At 38.0% G+C, this 17,549-nt stretch overlaps 1 protein-coding gene and 1 long non-coding RNA gene across 8 annotated transcripts in view; one reads left to right on the top strand and one right to left on the bottom strand.

The window, feature by feature from the left end:
- Nucleotides 1-17,549, top strand: part of nhsl1 (NHS like 1) — a 187,997-nt gene that overhangs the window by 89,010 nt on the left and 81,438 nt on the right. The window contains exon 1 of one of the 7 annotated variants that reach the window (XM_062978182.1): nt 1,864-2,098. The exons of the other annotated variants lie outside the window; for them this stretch is intronic. Within the exon in view, the coding sequence (XP_062834252.1) occupies nt 1,879-2,098 (220 nt within the window). The 5' untranslated portion in view covers nt 1,864-1,878. Of the gene's footprint in view, nt 1-1,863; nt 2,099-17,549 lie in introns of those variants that run through there. 7 annotated transcript variants of the gene reach the window in all.
- LOC134298359 (uncharacterized) overlaps nt 1-17,549 on the bottom strand; it is a 179,050-nt gene that overhangs the window by 87,087 nt on the left and 74,414 nt on the right. The window lies entirely within an intron of this gene.

The raw sequence follows: 17,549 nt of genomic DNA on the forward strand, positions 1-17,549 counted from the left end.
GATTTGATGAATAGCTTTTCAGTGGTGGCCCCCCACCTATGGAACACCCTCCCAAATGAAATTAGGCAGGCTCCCTCCCTCCTGTCTTTCCGGAAAAGAACGAAAACATGGTTATGGGACCAGGTCTTTGAACAAGAGTAGCAGTAGAAATGAGGTATGATAATTATACAACTCACTGATTGCCCCACTGGGACTTGAAACACACCTGAATGTATATTTATATGTATAACTATGTAGGTTTTTTAATGTAAGCTCTCAATTTTAATGTAAGTTTTTAATTTAAATGGATTTTTAAACATGATATAAATTGTTTTGATATATATGTTCATGTTGTAAGCCGCCCAGAGTCCCCTGAGGGGTGAGAAGAGCGGTGTAGAAATTATGTAATAAATAAATAAATAGAGAAATTTGCTGAATAAAACATCATATATTTTTGTATACTTGTCTATTTTCATGCTACGAAGTGTGCTGTTTTGTGAGGTGCTTCATCCTGGAAGTTCTTAGGTCAGAAAGGATGATTTTTAAAAAAAATATCTTTTTACTGTTTTGCCTTTTGGTTTTTGGGGTAGTAGGTTATATGAAGCCAAAGCTATCTCTTGTTTTGGAAACATCCTTGCTAAATGGGATAAGCTTCTTCAGTATTCCTGCTATGCACTCACATTTTTTCTATATAGGTCTATGATGGTGGGTGGCGAACTTGTGGCCCTACAGACTTTTTGAGAGTTGGAGGAATGTCATCTCTGATCAGCCCTTGTCCCATGGTGAAAGTGTTGAAAGTTGCAGAACTACAACAATACCCTGAGGGCCCGATTTCCCACCCCTTAGGCATTGTATATCTTTCATGCTTGTATATAGTGGCCCGTTTGAGGCACCACTAAAAGGCAATGAATGATTCATCAGACTAACAATGTGGTAGATAAAATGGATTTGAGAACAGTAGAATAGCAGGAAGTAGCCAGAGAAAGTTAAAATCTTTTTCCACTTGATGCATTTTCCCCATACCCTGTTTTGCAACTGCTTTGTAACTCATGTTTAAAAGCAAATACATTAATTCCAGCTTTATTTAGATGGCAAGATAGTAACTTCCTTGGTCTTAAATGAAATATGGAACAGCAATAACATGTATCCTGGAGCAAGTGTAAAAGGTCTCCTTTCCACCCATACCAAATCTGTTCTGTTTGCAAAAGCCATTATGGCATAGTGGTTTGAGCGATGACACTGGAAACCAGAGTTTGAATCTGTGCTTGGCCATGGAAATCGACTGGACAAGTCACAATCTCTCAGCCTCAGAGGAAAGCAAAGAGAAACTCCCTCTGAGCAATTCTTGCCAAGAAAATACCACGTCAGGTTTGCCTTAGGGTTGCTGTAAGTTGAAAACAGCTTGAAATCACACGGCAGCAACAATCTGTGTGTGAGATAGCTCGGGTTTGCAGGAGTCTATGGCTTATACTCAAATACAGTAATGATTACTATTTGATTTTTGTAGTGCTTTATTGTACTCTGTGTGTGTATGCACAGATGTGTGAGTGTTTTGCATGCATGTATATATGCTGTGGAAAGTTTAAAAGGAACTAAACAAAACATTTCAAAAGTAACACATTCCAGAACAATAACACAAAAAAGGGAAAAAATTACAAAGAGTGAGAATTCACCATCCATAGAGAACAGCTGAAGTGGATTAAGAGTGGTTTATTTTCCTTAAGCTAACCCGTTGATGAGTATGTACTGTTTTCAATGGGAAAATGCTGACAGAGGAGATACAACAAATGTATTCAGGTTTGCACTGTGATAGGCGTGGCTGAGAGTCACAGTGGCCTCCCCCTCTCTCCTCTTTTTTTATTATAGAAAAATAGCTTTGTAGGGTGGGAGGACGGGGTGATGGGGAGGTGTTTGCAGTGTTGTTTAGGCATCAGTGGGTTGGGCTGCAGCTTCCTAGAGCAGCAAGGGTTGGCTCCCTGCCACGCTTCTCCTCCGGCTGTGCGCTTGAATGGGAAGGACCCGGGAGCAGCTGTACCTAGTACTGGGGCTTTGCACACTCTGCAGACAGGACCCTTTCACTCCCCTCCATGGAACAAGCTCAGTATGTTTTGTATAAAAGGTAAGGGGTCTTTTCTGCAGCTAAGTGACTTTTGTGTGGAGCTAGGAGGACTGTGTTTGCATACTTTGGTTTGTTTTAAACAACTATTCCAGCCACTGGCTATCAACTTCTCAAACATCTCTTAGAGGCTTATAAGAAGTTTTAATCTTTGGTCTTTAGTCTCGAGTCAAAGACCTGTACATAACCCTTTGCCTTTATGTACAGAAAGAAAACACATCCTTGACTAGAATGCTTCAAATGCTACATCTAATCCTTTCCTATACAAAAGAACAGGCATACTCTGTAGGGTGTAAATTACTGAGCATGCCAAGTGTTTGAAATATAATTGCCTGTGTCGTTGGAACTTTAGGAACAATGTGTTGGATGCAGCATGCCCACAGGCTGTGTTGCTTAATAGGATCTATCAGACAATATGTTCATATAATTCTTTTCAAAACAGTATGGGGTCCAATGAATGGCCTGAGGGACTGATAAACATTGTCATTACATAATGCAAAATCCAGTTAAACCAATGTTTTTTCACAAGAATTGTCAAATATAAAAGGGTGTGTATGTATGTGTGTAAGAGAGAAACACTGCAATTTTGGTTTTGTGCAAAATTGGATATTATCATGGAGTTGTGGCATTACAGAATAAGCAGATGCATTCTGTGTGTTTGTTGTTTTTTACTCGTGTCAGAAGTATGTTTGCTTAGACTTGCTGTGTCTACTTTTGGGAATAATAAAGTGATATATTAAAGTTAAAGCAAAGAGGTATTCTATTAACTGTGATTTGTTTGATGATAGTGAAATAAAATGAATATTTTATGATCACCTATACAGATTGAAGTACTGCAGTATAAACTTCAAACCCATTTTAACAAAATTACAGAATAAGCTAATTAGGGAGGATTTTTTATGTTCCTTTCTGTGTTAGGGACTGTTTATCATTGGGGGGGGGGGGAGGATGTGGTGTCTTGAACGCTTTTGAGGTGGTGGGGTTGAGGGTGGATTAGCTAGAGCTGGATGAAGCTGGAGTGACAGGAAAATGCAGGCCACTAGGTAAAGGATATTTTCTCTAAAATTGGAAAAAGTTAGAGATCTTCCAAGTACTTTTCCTTGGCTAAGGAAATATGAAGGAAACTACAATAAATTCCTGCAATCTTTTCTCTGCCTTTCCTAGCCAACCAAGAAAAAAGTGAAAAATAAACTGTTTTAGCCAATATTGAGCTTGTAGCTGAGCAGCAGGGAAGTGGGGGTTGGTTTCCATTGCCTCCTCCGTCCAAGACAAATTGTAAAACACTGGGAACAAAGAACCTTGGGGAAGGGCCTCTTTAAGGCTCTCATAAGATGCCCAAAGAAACTTGCCTTTCTTGTCCAGAGGTTCCCTTATATGGTGGCAGAGGAGTGACAGATGCCTCTAAAAGAAATGTTTCCTGAAGACAGGAGTAAAGGGATGGCCATGTCTATGGCTTACCAATGGGTAGAACTCAAACCTTTTGACTTTCTTTAAGAACTCTTCTGACTGTGTCATATTTTTCAATCCCAATGTTGTTTTCTCACCTCCTCAATCCCTTGTTTCTCCAGTTGGCTTCGATGAAAGAAAGTGTCTTCAGGTTTGGACCCACTGAGTTTACTGTCGAATGGGGCTTCTTATTATTGTGCCTATTTATGCTAAACTTGTAGTCCTTTGTAAAGTTGGATTGTGCTCAAATATAGGAGTAAGGGCAATTTCCTCCACTGTGCTCCCAGAGTGCCAGGAAGCAGCTGAATGGTCATTCTGAATATGCTCAGAAATTCTGTCACGGAAATTATAACTCTTGTTGAATGCAGGAGACACAGTAACGGCATTTTTGCAGGTTGACCTAAGGGCATGAAAGAGAAAAATTGGATATACTGGGGTAGGTGAAATGATTGGATGGTGCCTTTCCTAGTGACCAATTGCCATCTTTAGAGGATTGGGCTACAGTTCTGGAGACCAGGGTTTAAATCCCCAATTGGCCATAAAAACCCACTTTCTCAGCCTCACAGAAAAACAGAAGCAAACCTCCTAGGAACAAACCTGGCCAAGAGAACCCCATGATAGATTTGCTTTAGGCTTGTCATAAATTGGAATTAACTTGAAGTCACACAACAACAATGAAGAAACACCCAGATCAAACGTATACTTACACTTTTGCCCTTTGTACCACTTCCAAAACAACACAAAAATTAAACAAGACCAAGACACAGCCCATCCCTTTTATACACTCCAGCACAGAACATTGATACTAGTTTGCTGCTCTTTAGAGCATATTTCAGTCCCCACACAAAATAAAACGAGTTGATCTTCAAGGCAACTTTCTTTCAGTCTGCATCCCTAGGGCTGTAATCTTCTTGGGGCTTTATGCTATCACAGGGCTAGACTTTTGCATAGTCAGACTATTCTTTCACTCCTGGATCCTTCTGGTAACCACAATACTTGTTTATTCAAGTTGCCTGTTGACTTATGTTGACCCCAGAAATGTTATAGGATTTTTTTAGGCAAGGGATAATCATGCTTGCCATTTCCTTCTCCTGAAGTATAATCTGCAATAGAATACAAACAGAGGCCACCAAAAACTTTGAAAAATAGTTTGTCTTTTGTATCTGCTGAAGTCTGATTCCAGGACATTCCATGGATACCAAAATCCATGGATGCTCCCATTATATACAATGTCATAGTAAAATAGTGTCCTTATATGAAATGGAAAAATCAAGGACTGCTTTTTAGATTTTTTCTGTTTAATATTTTCAAGCAGTTGATAGATTAATTTGTGGATACAGAGGCAATGAATATGGTGGAGCAACTGTATTTTTAAAAAACATTGGGTAGTGTTGGAGCTACCCAACATTGGCTAAAAACATTGGGTAGTGTTCATGTCCTGCTCATACAGTGTCATAATAAAATGGTGTCCATTATATAAAACAGCAAAATCAAAATTTGCTTTTTAGAATTTTAAAAATGAAACTGGAAACGGTTTAATCTATAGATCTAGAAGCTTGACTATATCTTAATTTCCCCCCCAAATCATGACTTCCCTTTCTCCATCTATATTGAAATCAGTGAAAATAGATGGATGAGGAAAGTTTTCCAGGTGACCAGAAATGTTGTAAGGAACATGTTCAAAAATTGTTATGTCGTTACATTGATAGGGAGGAACAGAGTTACCTTGTATGTCTTCTTACACATGAATAATTCCTGAAGTAATAAGACATGGTCATTATGTCATGGAATTGTTTCTGTTTTAAAGGTTAAAAAATTAGACAAAGTTTGGAAAACCTTAAGACCAGCAGTTTTACTCCCTTTCCTTCCATGCTTTGTGTTCTGCTTGTTTTTGGCTTCATTTCAATGACTTTTACCTATTTAAGTTGTTGTTATCAGCTACTACACACATAGTTTATAATATGAGATCAGAGGGAATTTAAAATACTAGAAGCTATCAATAGGAAATAAACTTGTTTTTAGTTTCTTAAATGCCACAGCATGTTCTGAAACACAGCCTACAGCATCTGGAATGCATTAGCAGACTTCTATCCAAGTACTAATCAGGGCTGACCTTGCTTAGCTTCTAATTGGGTGGGATCTGATGCTTTGGGATATTTAGGCCTTACTTGGAGGTGGGGGTGGGATCTGGAGTGCCAAAAAAGCTCTTGCGCCATATCAATTTTTTTACTTTAAATATTACTTTCTTTTCCATGCCTTTGTCATTGAATTATCCTAACCGGTGTTTGTAATCCAGCCCAAATTATGGTTTATACCAGGGGTCCCCGAACCAAGGCCCAAGGCCCATGGGCAGAGCGGCTTAAAGAGCTGGGCATGTTTAGCCTGCAGAAGAGAAGGCTGAGAGGAGACATGATCACCATGTACAAATATGTGAGGGGAAGTCATAGGGAGGAGGGAGCAAGATTGTTTTCTGCTGCCCTGCAGACTAGGACACGAAACAATGGCTTCAAACTACAGGAAAGGAGATTCCACCTGAACATCAGGAAGAACTTCCTCACTGTGAGAGCTGTTCGACAGTGGAACTCTCTCCCCGGGGCCGTGGTGGAGGCTCCTTCCTTGGAGGCTTTTAAGCAGAGGCTGGATGGCCATCTGTCGGGGGTGCTTTGAATGTGATTTCCTGCTTCTTAGCAGGGGGTTGGACTAGATGGCCCATGTGGTCTCTTCCAACTCTACTATTCTATGATTCTATGATTCTATGATTCTAGATGTGGCCCTCCAAAGTTATTTACTCAGCCCATTACCTAAACTTTAGACTTAGGATTGCCCTAAGTCTGAAACTACTTGAAGGCACACAACAACCCTCATTAACTTGACTACCTCATTAGCCAAAAGCAGGCCCACACTTCCCACTGAAATACTGGTAAGCTTATATTGGTTAAAATTGTTCATTTTAAATATTGTCTTGTTCTTTCATATTTTTTGTGCATAGGAATTCGTCCATGTCTCCCCCCCCCCCAAACAATAACTTGCCGCCCCAAACAGTTTGAGGAACCATAAACTGGCCCTTGGCTTTAAAAAGTCTGAGGACCCCTGGTTTATACTAACAGTGGTAGCATTAATGTGAGACCGTGCATCATGGTTGATGATTAAAAAAAGAAGAGGGGAAGGAGAAGGCTTTTGGAATGTTTATAATGTCTCAACTACAGATAAGAGGTCTGAAAATGTTTGTACCTTGAGGAAAAGCAAATACAAACTGAAAAACATCAGGCGTATGCACACAAAACTCCTTTAGAGATTCCAACGATTGACATACCTTTATTAGACTGGCCAATAATGTTTTAACATAGATTTGTGAATTTGTCCTGTAGGTAGCACAGCTGGCCCATATTTCATCAATATTATTATTTTAGCATTCTATCTATATGTTATAATTTTTGGGGGATTGTTTCATTCATTTTTAATCTGGCTCATAAGCAGACATAGCAATTGCTCAGGTTTTAGATTTGGTTATATTGGTTATATGATCACACACAATCATATAATTGGATTTGAGTGCCATGATTGTCAAGTTACTGAAATTTAAGAAGCAGTAGTATGGAGTAAAGAGAAGGAAAAGTGTGAGATGCAAGGCGAAATGATACTTGTTTCCAAAATTACTTCCAGACACAATATTTGACTTTCTTATTTTATTTTAAAGGAAATACAGGGAGTGCTGTAAACTGGGTGTGTAAACTCTCTGGCTGCACTTATAAAGCATTTTCCATACCCTTGTTTTACAGCTGTGCACTTGGGGAAGAAGGGTAGGGGAAATATTTTCTTCTAATAATAGTAATAAGTTATGTTGGAGACCATGCTGAAAAATCTTGGGCATGTGGTTGTTGCTCCCTAGGGAAAGGTCTAGAAATGCCAATTTATCTTCTGTCTTTTTTTTAAAAAAAATACATCAATGGTTCCTTCACCAGTTGTCTTGTGTGTGATATACATGTAAAGGCATTCCTTGAATTCTTTTCTTGGCAGCGTTTCTTAGAAAAATATGTATAGTTTGGAATCAGAAACAGATTTTTATGGTGTCTTGAAGCACATCAATTTTCAAAGTTGGAAAACAGTTTACATTCAGAGGTGCATTGTTATCTTTCTTAAGGAAGAAAAGTAATGTATATTTATTTTTGTAATATGATTTTCCCAAAAAAGCCCATTTGGAGACTGTAATTTGGTCATGCTAGGTGCAACAAAAGCTTCAATTGGTTCATTAATGTGAGCTCAATAATCAAGTAGCCTTTACATTGGCTAATAAGATATAATTTATTGTGTAACATGTTATCCAAGGCTGGAGTTAAAATTGCTGGAAGAAACATTAACAACCTTAGGTATGCAGATGATACCACTCTGATGGCTGAAAGTGAGGAAGAGCCAAGGAGCCTTATCACCAAGGTGAAAGAAGAAAGTGCAAAAGCCGGGCTGCAGTTAAACATCAAGAAAACCAAGATCATGGTAACCAGACTGATTGACAACTGGCAAACAGAGGGAGAAAACATGGAGGCAGTGACAGACTTTATATTTCTAGGTGCGAAGATCACTGCAGATGCAGACTGAACCCAGGAAATCAGAAGATGTGTACTTCTTGGGAGGAGAGCAATGGCCAATCTCGATAAAATAGTGAAGAGCAGAGACATCACACTGGCAACAAAGTTCCACATAGTTAAAGCAATGGTTTTCCCCATAGTAACTATGGATGCCAGAGCTGGACCATAAGGAAGGCTGAGAGAAGGAAGATAGATGCTTTTGAACTTCGGTGCTGGAGGAAAATCCTGAGAGTGCCTTGGACCGCAAAGAGATCCAACCAGTCCATCCTCTAGGAAATAATGCCCGGCTGCTCAATGGAGGGAAGCATATTAGAGACAAAGATGGAGTATTTTGCTCACATCATGAGAAGACAGGAAAGCTTGGAGAAGATCATGTTGCTGGGCAAAATGGAAGGAAAAAGGAAGAGAGGCCGACCAAGGGCAAGATGGATGGATGGTATCCTTGAAGTGACTGGCTTGACCTTGAAGGAACTGGGGACGGCGACGGCCGACAGGGAGCTCTGGCGTGGACTGGTCCATGAGATCACGAAGAGATCACGACTGAGTTAATGATCACTCACAATGTTATTACTTAGTATTTTTTAAAAGAACTCAACTTGGGAACACAGTAACTATGGCTTCTCTTTGTACTCTATATTAGGTCTTTAGAAAACATTTTGACTGCATCCTCTGCCACTCCACATGGAAGCAAAGTCTATTAAATTCAGTGGCACTTCTTCATGTCTTTGTGATTCATATACAACATATATGTGAGTCACCTAAGCCTACACCTTACATCTAGAAGTTGTTGCTTGTCATACCAGGAACACCTTTTGAGATTCCCTTTTCTGGATAACTATTTCACCTTGTAACCCTATCTAGAGGTAAATGCTACTAAACTATTTCATGCATGGTCACACTTTTCTGGATTATACTTATTAAATGTTTTCCTATTTTAAAAATATGCCTGCATGCCAAAAACTAAGTACTCTAAAGACCCCAAATCTGGTCTGATCTTCGCAGCTAAGTGGGGTCACCAGGATCTGTAGACTATATTTTGGAGGAAGGAACTGGCAAAACCACTTCTGATTATCCCTTTCCTTGGAAAACCATATGACATTCAACAGACAACTTGAAGGTACATACACACTCAGAAAACTAAGGAAAAATGAAACATTACATATATTATTTCTAATGTAGTTTGACATAAATTATAGTGCTTGAAATATCAAAATAGCACTTTATTCAGGCAACAATTGCCAGTGGAATACATATTTAAAAATATTCAAGACTTGGTCAAGAGTTCATGGAACACGTGAACTCTAGTTTTGCGAAGTTATGAGCAAGAAGAAAACAATAAAAAAGAGAATAAACCACCAGAATATACATATACATATACTTCTCCCTGCATACAGAAAACTCTAAGGAAGTTCATAGAGTTGCCATAAGTCAACTTGAAACTACATAGACCACATACAAGAGCAAGGATAGACAAATTTTGGCAGAAAATGATTTTTTTCTTAATATTTGTCCAGATCTGAGGAAAAAGAGGATTCGGACCTACAATCATATCACTTAGGAGATCTTCCAAAGACTGTCATGAAGTCAGAGATAACCCACTCCCAATTAAAATATTTATTTAGTGCTGGTGAGCAAATAAATACATTTACAGGTTTTAGTTAAGAACTCTTAATGTATTTTCACCAAGTAGCCATTACAAGCTGTTTTTTCTGAGGAAATACAGTAGAGGCTTATCATCCCTATGCAATAATTCACAGGTAAAATATCATGGGAATAATATTACAGCCACACACAGGGCCCATTTCAAACCAGCCTCTGATAACCTCCAGCAAAAAAGGAATGCATGCCAGAGGTAGAAGAAAAGGCTTGGATGTCAAGGTGGCAGGCATCAAGAAAGAAATACTGAAATTAGGGTGGCCTCTTTGTCAGAGAATACATCTTTATTTGAAGGGAAACACTGTTTAATGGTCAAACAATATACAAAGATTGGTTTGAGAACTTTACTTGGAAAACAAACTGGGCAGACACATAGATCACAAACTTTGCCACTTGAGTGAGATGTTTCAATACTTCTTTTGAAATTACAGTTATTATAATTTACAGCTATACATATAAATTGGTAGATGCATTTTATGGAAATATGTCCCTTCCTTTTTAGTTTCTTTCTTCTTTTTTGTAAAAATTGCCATCCTATACAAAACTGAGATGATTAGAAGGAATTATACAAGGACCATATTTCAGAAATAAAAGCAAATTATGTATAGATTGACAACTTATTATAAGAGCCACATTCTATTACAAGATTAAAATGCAACCATTAAAAATCTACTTGTTTCATTTTCTTTTGCCAATGATCCCGACCAAATATACTTTAGATTTAAATTTCCCAAAGAAAATGAAGATGTATAGAAAAATTGATGATGTTGCTTTATATAGATTAGTGGTTCTCAACCTTTGGATCCCCAGGTATTTTGGCCTACAACTTCCAGAAATCCCAGCTAGTTTACCAGCTGTTAGGATTTCTGAGAGTTGAAGGCCAAAACTTCTGGGGACCCACAGGTTGAGAACCACTGATATAGATGGTATGGTGTACAGTGAGGTCATTTTATACCCTTAGACCTCACACATCCTGAAACCAGTTTTTGTGTTAGCCATTAAACCAGGAACACTTTCTCAGAATACCAGAGAAGCACTGTATCATTTTCTCATTCCCCAGACCCCCATAAAAACTTGTCCTTTCATGTGACGCCTCAATAAAATGACTAACTGAATGCTTTTACCCATATTCATCCTGTTAATGCTTCTTTACCCACACTCAGGTTTAGCCTGAAGGGGTTTTACTTATTTTCGTTATCTATACTTATGATACTAAGAAGCTTATCACTTGACACTGTTATACCACTGCCTTGTGTAAATCCTATCTTTGCCTGGAGCTTGACAGTCACAGTTGTGGTTCTTCTGGTGCTGTACTACATTCTGAAACCATTGAGTTATTTGGAAATCCACATTTTCCCCATTTGAAATAATCTGTTAATAACTCTCCTTCACAGTGTGGTTTAATAATCACTCTATATGCAGATATCTCCATTTGATTGCAATATTGGAAGCGTAATGTGTGTGATGTGGTTTCATGTGTCCTGAAAAACAAAATTCTTATTTAAGAAATGCTTTAAATCAGAAATAGTGAAAACTTAAAGTACGTTTTTTTACTCACAGCTGTCCTATTTGTTATCACATCCAATGAGTAGCAAGTAAGTAATCTGAGGTTTACTTCATTCCCGTATCTGTATTTATAATTTGTATTCAACCAGCAATAACTGATTCCTCTTGGCTCATATACTAATTATGAACACAGATTCAGGAAACATGTTTTCACACATCAGAGTGACAAAACCATATATATATGAAAATCAGACACACCCATTCCTAGTCAGATTCCCAAAGAAATATCAAAGGTGGGACCCTATAATAATCATGGGGTTGCCATAACTTGATAGATAGCTTGAAGGCACGCATCAAAGTATCCAAACCAAGATAAGCCAAACATCAAAATAATATTTTCTCTAAGTCTTGGGTCTTTTAGCCAATATGTAATGGATGGCTGACTTAGCCTGAATGCTAGGAGGAGAAAGAAAAAACAGCAGCACCAGCTGTGGGGGTTGATGAAGGGGGACCCAATTATACCATTTGCCTGAACAATGTTCAGCAATCTAGATTATGACTGTAGGCATCTTTTAGCTTCATCTGTATTTGTTCATACCACCATATTCTCTCTTTGCAGTAAAACACTCTATTAATTGCTTATCAGCTAACCATAGATTGTGGCCACTATTGTCTTTCCTTTTTAAGAAAATCTATAGATAAATGTATAAAGCTATGCTTCTCAATCATGAGAGTAAAAAAACAACAACAATTTTTTTTGCTGGGGAAACAGGTGATATGGCCACCATACTGGACTTGTTAACTGGCTTCGTAAAAGATGCTTATGTTTCTCATGTCATTTCTCATGTCACCACATGATACTCTAATGATATAGCTGTAATACTGTGTTTTCATAAATGTGGGTTATGATGTTTACAAAGCTCTTATTAATAAATGTTGTCAAAATACATAAATTTAATTTCAGCAGTTTTCTGATGCAGTTTATGATTTTCAGAATGCAATCAAATGCACACTGGGAAGTTCTTCTTAACTCTTTAGCAGCTTGCAGTTGACATGTGTGGGACTGCAGTGTTACCAGATCTCATTTTAAACATTGAGTTTTCTTACTAAAGCAAATTCCAGGGAAGTTTGTACAACTGTTCACATCAGTAGGTATGAAAAGAATGTTTTAGTACAGAAGAGTTATGCAAGATTCCATACTCACAGTTTAAAAATAATTGCATACACAGAGTTAATAAAATATATGAATATTTTATATGCAACATGAATAATATATAAATATTTTGTTTTTATAAGCCTTCCAAATATTTAAATTAAATAATTCCTTGATATTTCTTTGGCAGCATTCATATGTTGCATCACCAGCTGTCTAAACAGAAGAGTCTATTTCACAACGATTAATGCCTAAGGGCTGTAAATTGAAACATTACATCAGTACAGGTTGAGTATCCCTTGTCCAAAATGCTTGTGATCAGAAAGGTTTTGTATGTTGCGTTTTTCAGATTTTGGTCTACATGATGACATATCTTCAGATGAGACCAGGTCTAAACACAAAATGCATGTATGTTTTATTAACACCTCATAAACGTAGTCTGCAGATAATATTATATGCAATATTTTAAAATAATTTTGTGCAAAAAACACATTTTATGTACACCAAACAGTCAGAAAACAAAGTTTTCACAATCTGAGCCACCCATGTTGGACAATCTATGTTAGTTTCAGATTGTGAAGTGTACGGTATGTTGGATTCAGTACAGCATGCTTTTCTGTAGTAACACTGTTTATTTGAATCAGCTCTTTTTGTAATCTCAGTTTGTCTTTGTAGATGTTTCACTTTTGTTGACTTGCATTAGCGAGTAACATTATTTTGTAAAAACAATATGAGCTAAGAGTAATAAGTATTTCTTTCAGCCACATTGTAGCTGGCATTCTAAACAAAGGATCTTTGAACAATTAACAAAAAGTGAAACTTTGAAAACTAAAAAGGGCTTGATTTTTTAAAGTGCCTTCTATCTGATGAACTTATCAGATGGTGCGTTATAAGAACTATTACACTGTAGCAATTTGAATAGGGCTCTTCCCAGGCTGCATCACCAGTGCAATGTAGACCTTTAGGTGTTGGACTACGACTCTGGAGACCAGGGTTAAATGCCTGCTTAGTCATGGAAGCCCACTGAGTGACCTTGTGGAAATCACACTCTCTCAGCCTCAGATACACATATACTGTAAAGGCTTTTTTTGGCTAAGAATGCTCTGTGATATGTTCAGGGTCAGTCTGAATGACTTGAAAGCACTCTTCAGCAAGCACTTCCATATGTCTTCTCCCATAAATCTGTCCCATTTCTGTAGTGATCTGTGAGTTTTGAAGGACACCGTGAATATATCCTTGCATAAAAGAAATACACTTTCTTTCAAGATGTGGATTTTAACTGTATTTTGATACTGGGTTTGAAGTTGTGAAATACATTGGATCAATATTTGAATAACTGAATGTGTAAATTGGGTCAGTTTGGATGAAAGTTTGCAAAGATATAATAATAATAATAATAATAATAATAATAATAATAATAATAATAATAATAACAACAACTTTATTTTTGTGCCCCGCCTCCATCTCCGTGAAGAGACTCAGGGCAGCTTACATGGGGCCAAGCCCGAATGACACAATTTAAAATGTAATTACATTAAAATGCATTAGAACAATGTAAGACTAAACAAGACAACATTATAACAATATATAAAAAGGCATCAAACCAACAGCCAATATCAGTTTCACTTTAATCCTTCATTTTAAAGGCATGCAATGGGTGGTCGATCTTTTGGGGGAGGGGGTGTCAGGGTGAGAAAGTAAATTTCACAGAAATATATCATAGGTATACCTTGTGGCATATCAAATATACTGTCTGTGTTCCTCCAGCTCTCTTTCAACATCTTTCTAATGCCCCACTGTGTCTTAAAAACTGCTACCTGATCAGAGAATGAGAAGGAAAGGAGGAGATGGACAGTTGTAAAAGGAGGGAGCAAGTTTGTTTTCTGCTACTCAAATTGCAGGAAAAAAGATTCCACCTATACATTAGGAAGAACTTCCTGACAGCAAGAGCCGTTCGACAGGAATATGCTGCATTGGAGGAGGATGGATTCTCCTTCTCTGGAGGTTCTTAAGCAGAGGCTGGGTGGCCATTTGTCAGGGATGCTTTGATTGTGTGTTCCTGCATGGCAGGGGGTTGAAGTAGATGGCCTTTGTGTTCTCTTCTAACTCCATTTCTATGATTTTCATAATCACAATGTTGTTTATGAAGTTGTATACAGACACACCTCTCTCAACAAAGCCTCTGATAAAGAAGCTCCTTTTTACATTCCTTTCAATACCCATGTAATATAATGAGTGTGTTGAAAGAACACAATGTGCTATACAGAGCTCCTGTGTATCCCATGATTGTACATACACACTTAGTATCCTATTCCTTGAGGATTCACACATGCAGAAGAACAAAACTGTATCCTACTTTTCCATTTCTTGAGCTCCCATTTCAAGAATTCTTCAACTTTCAAATAGCAAAGCATTAAGAAACAATATAAATATCTTATTGTTTTAATTTTAATCTACCGGTAATTAAAATTTAATTTTTGGAATTTTATGTGTTTTTAGGAATTGAATAATTGCCTCTATGGTAAGCCGCCTTGAGTCCCCTTCAGGGTAGGGAAAGGTGGGATTTAAACAGAGTAAATAAATAAATACAACCATTATTGCCACATTTCAGGTCAATAGGGAGGCATTTTGTGCATTGGATATAATTAAAAGAGTTATGGAAGGGCCTATAGAAGGGTGGGGCTACCTTCTTTTGGTTGCTGTGCAGTATTTTAATGCATTTGGATTAGCAGACCTGATACTGTTAATCTTATCCTGACTGTATCTGGATTGGCAGCTAATACAAACTGTAAATTTAGCTGCTTTTCACAGATGTAAATGCTTTGCTCTGATAGTACTAGGATGTACCAGTCTTAGCAGCTTTGTCATGCCACTGTTGTTTTAGATTAGAGACATTTCTTTTTATTTACTTTTGGCAGCAAATCTTTGGTCCCATGTTTTTTTCAGATGTTTCAACAGCTGCATGGAATAGTCTGAAATCCTCTAATATTGTGCAACATAATAGCTTTTGTTTCAACATCAGCAAAAACTACTTTTGAGGAATATATTTTCTTTTCCTTTTTTTAGCATGCAGCACACTGTCTCTGAATGACAATGAACATGTTTTCTCATTTTTATAAAGAGAGACAAACTAATCCTAAAGGGGACATTATATAGCAATCTAAATATGGTGGTCCATAAAAAGAGCTGGGTTAAAAGGAAATGTAGTTTAAAGAGACATTTTCTCTCCTAGTGACACCATCACTGTTGCATCTCTGAGAATGACCTTTTATTAATGAATAAAATTGTTAATTTTAGATAATTTTATTACCTGTTTAAAAAACTTCCCTGTAAGTAACAGCACAGTAGGAAATACATCTGCCCAGTTAAGACGCACTTAGACTATTACGTTCAAATAATGTATTCAAATAATGTTGATGTGAATAATTTAAACTGTTTTTATCCCTGAAGATTTCAGCCATCAGCCCGCTTGGTTCATTTCAGGGGCCCTTAGAAACATATGATTATAGCATTTTGATTTCAGTTTTACTGCCATAATCCCATTATATGCAATTGTGGGATTTAAAGTTTAGGAAAGGGTATTAATATTTCTCTGCTATAGGGCTCTAGTGCTCCCAAACTTCACATTTCAGGATTCCATGGGATGCAGCCATGGCTTTTAAAGTGAATGAAAGTGTTGAAATAGTGTACTGTGAAAGGTTTTGATCTTATATATCTCATAGCTATGCTTTCCATATTCCAGCTTCCTCCAGTCTTCAAGGAAAAGGGGAATTATTTCAGCTGATTTCCCAGCAGAATCCAACCAACTCATCTCATAATTTCTTTTTTAGGGCACACATCTATTATGATCGTACCCCCAACAGACATGAACAAAGATTTTAGTTAACTAACTAAAATGTTTAACCAAATGATTCCCCCCTCTGTTACTATACTGTAACCCACATGTGTTAAATTTAAGGCCTTTGGACTAAATCTGGTCTGCCATGCCATTTTATGTGGCCTGTGAAGTGCTAGGACCTCCCCCAGCTCTGACAAGTGCTCATCCTAAACTATCCAATAGCAGACTTAGACAAATGCTGGGTTGCATCTGCTCTTGAGCCAACTAGCACTGAGCATGAGGGTGAGAAGAGCAAGAAGGCAGAAGGGGAGGCTGTCTTCACTTGAGGGGTGCAGTAGAGGGGGAGCAATGGTTCAAAGGTGGGGAACTTGGCTTGACTGATGGATGAGGTTACCAGTGGCATGTTGCAACAGTGGGGACGTGGTGTGACAGGCTTGCTGAGTGGCCAGTTGCAAGGGAGGAGAAATGAGGGGAGGCAGGTGGTCACTATGTGGAGACAGGAGAGTAAGAAGCAGAGGTCTCATGGAAGATGCATTATGTGTGGAAGAAAGGAAAGAAGTAACAAACCCTTTGGATGGAAAGGGAGGAGGAAAAAGAAGAAGTGAGGGCAGGAGTCAGGGGGGAGAGTCCGTTGGGGACAGTTGACTATCTAGGGGAGGGAGGTTATGCATGAGGTGAAAGAAGGGAAAGGTGAGGCGAAGAAACAATGGACAATTCCCTGAGGAAAGAAGAGGAGGCTGCTCAAGAGATGTGTGGGAATGTCCTCCCTTGGGGTGGGTGAAGGGAGGTAGAGAACCGTGTTAAGGATAAAAAATAAAGCTAACAATTATTATTATAGTAGTTGTTATCATCATCATAATTATCATAGCCACTTACTGTTTTATTGTTATAGCCTCCCACTATTTTTGTTATTATTGTTATTCTTATTTATGTGGTGCCATCACTCAAATAGCATAGTCTGAGCATTGGACTACAACTCTGGGGAGCAGGGTTCAAATCCCTCCCTGGCATGGCTATCCACAGGGTTATGCTTGGTAAGTCAACACTCTCTCAGTTTTAGAGGAAGGTTAAGAGAACCTAGTGAAAGGTTCACCTTAAGAATTGACACAAGTCAGAAACAATTTGAAGGCACACAACATAACTGTATGATCCATTTGGTATCTCAGGTTATTTAATAATATGTTAAGGTGTAGTTACATTTCTCTACTGGTCATATAATGCTGTTCAATCTGCATTATAATGGTCTTGTAGATGGGGCCATTGTTGTAAGGC

This window comes from Anolis carolinensis, chromosome 1 (assembly GCF_035594765.1).
Source record: "Anolis carolinensis isolate JA03-04 chromosome 1, rAnoCar3.1.pri, whole genome shotgun sequence".
Classification (NCBI taxonomy): domain Eukaryota; kingdom Metazoa; phylum Chordata; class Lepidosauria; order Squamata; family Dactyloidae; genus Anolis; species Anolis carolinensis.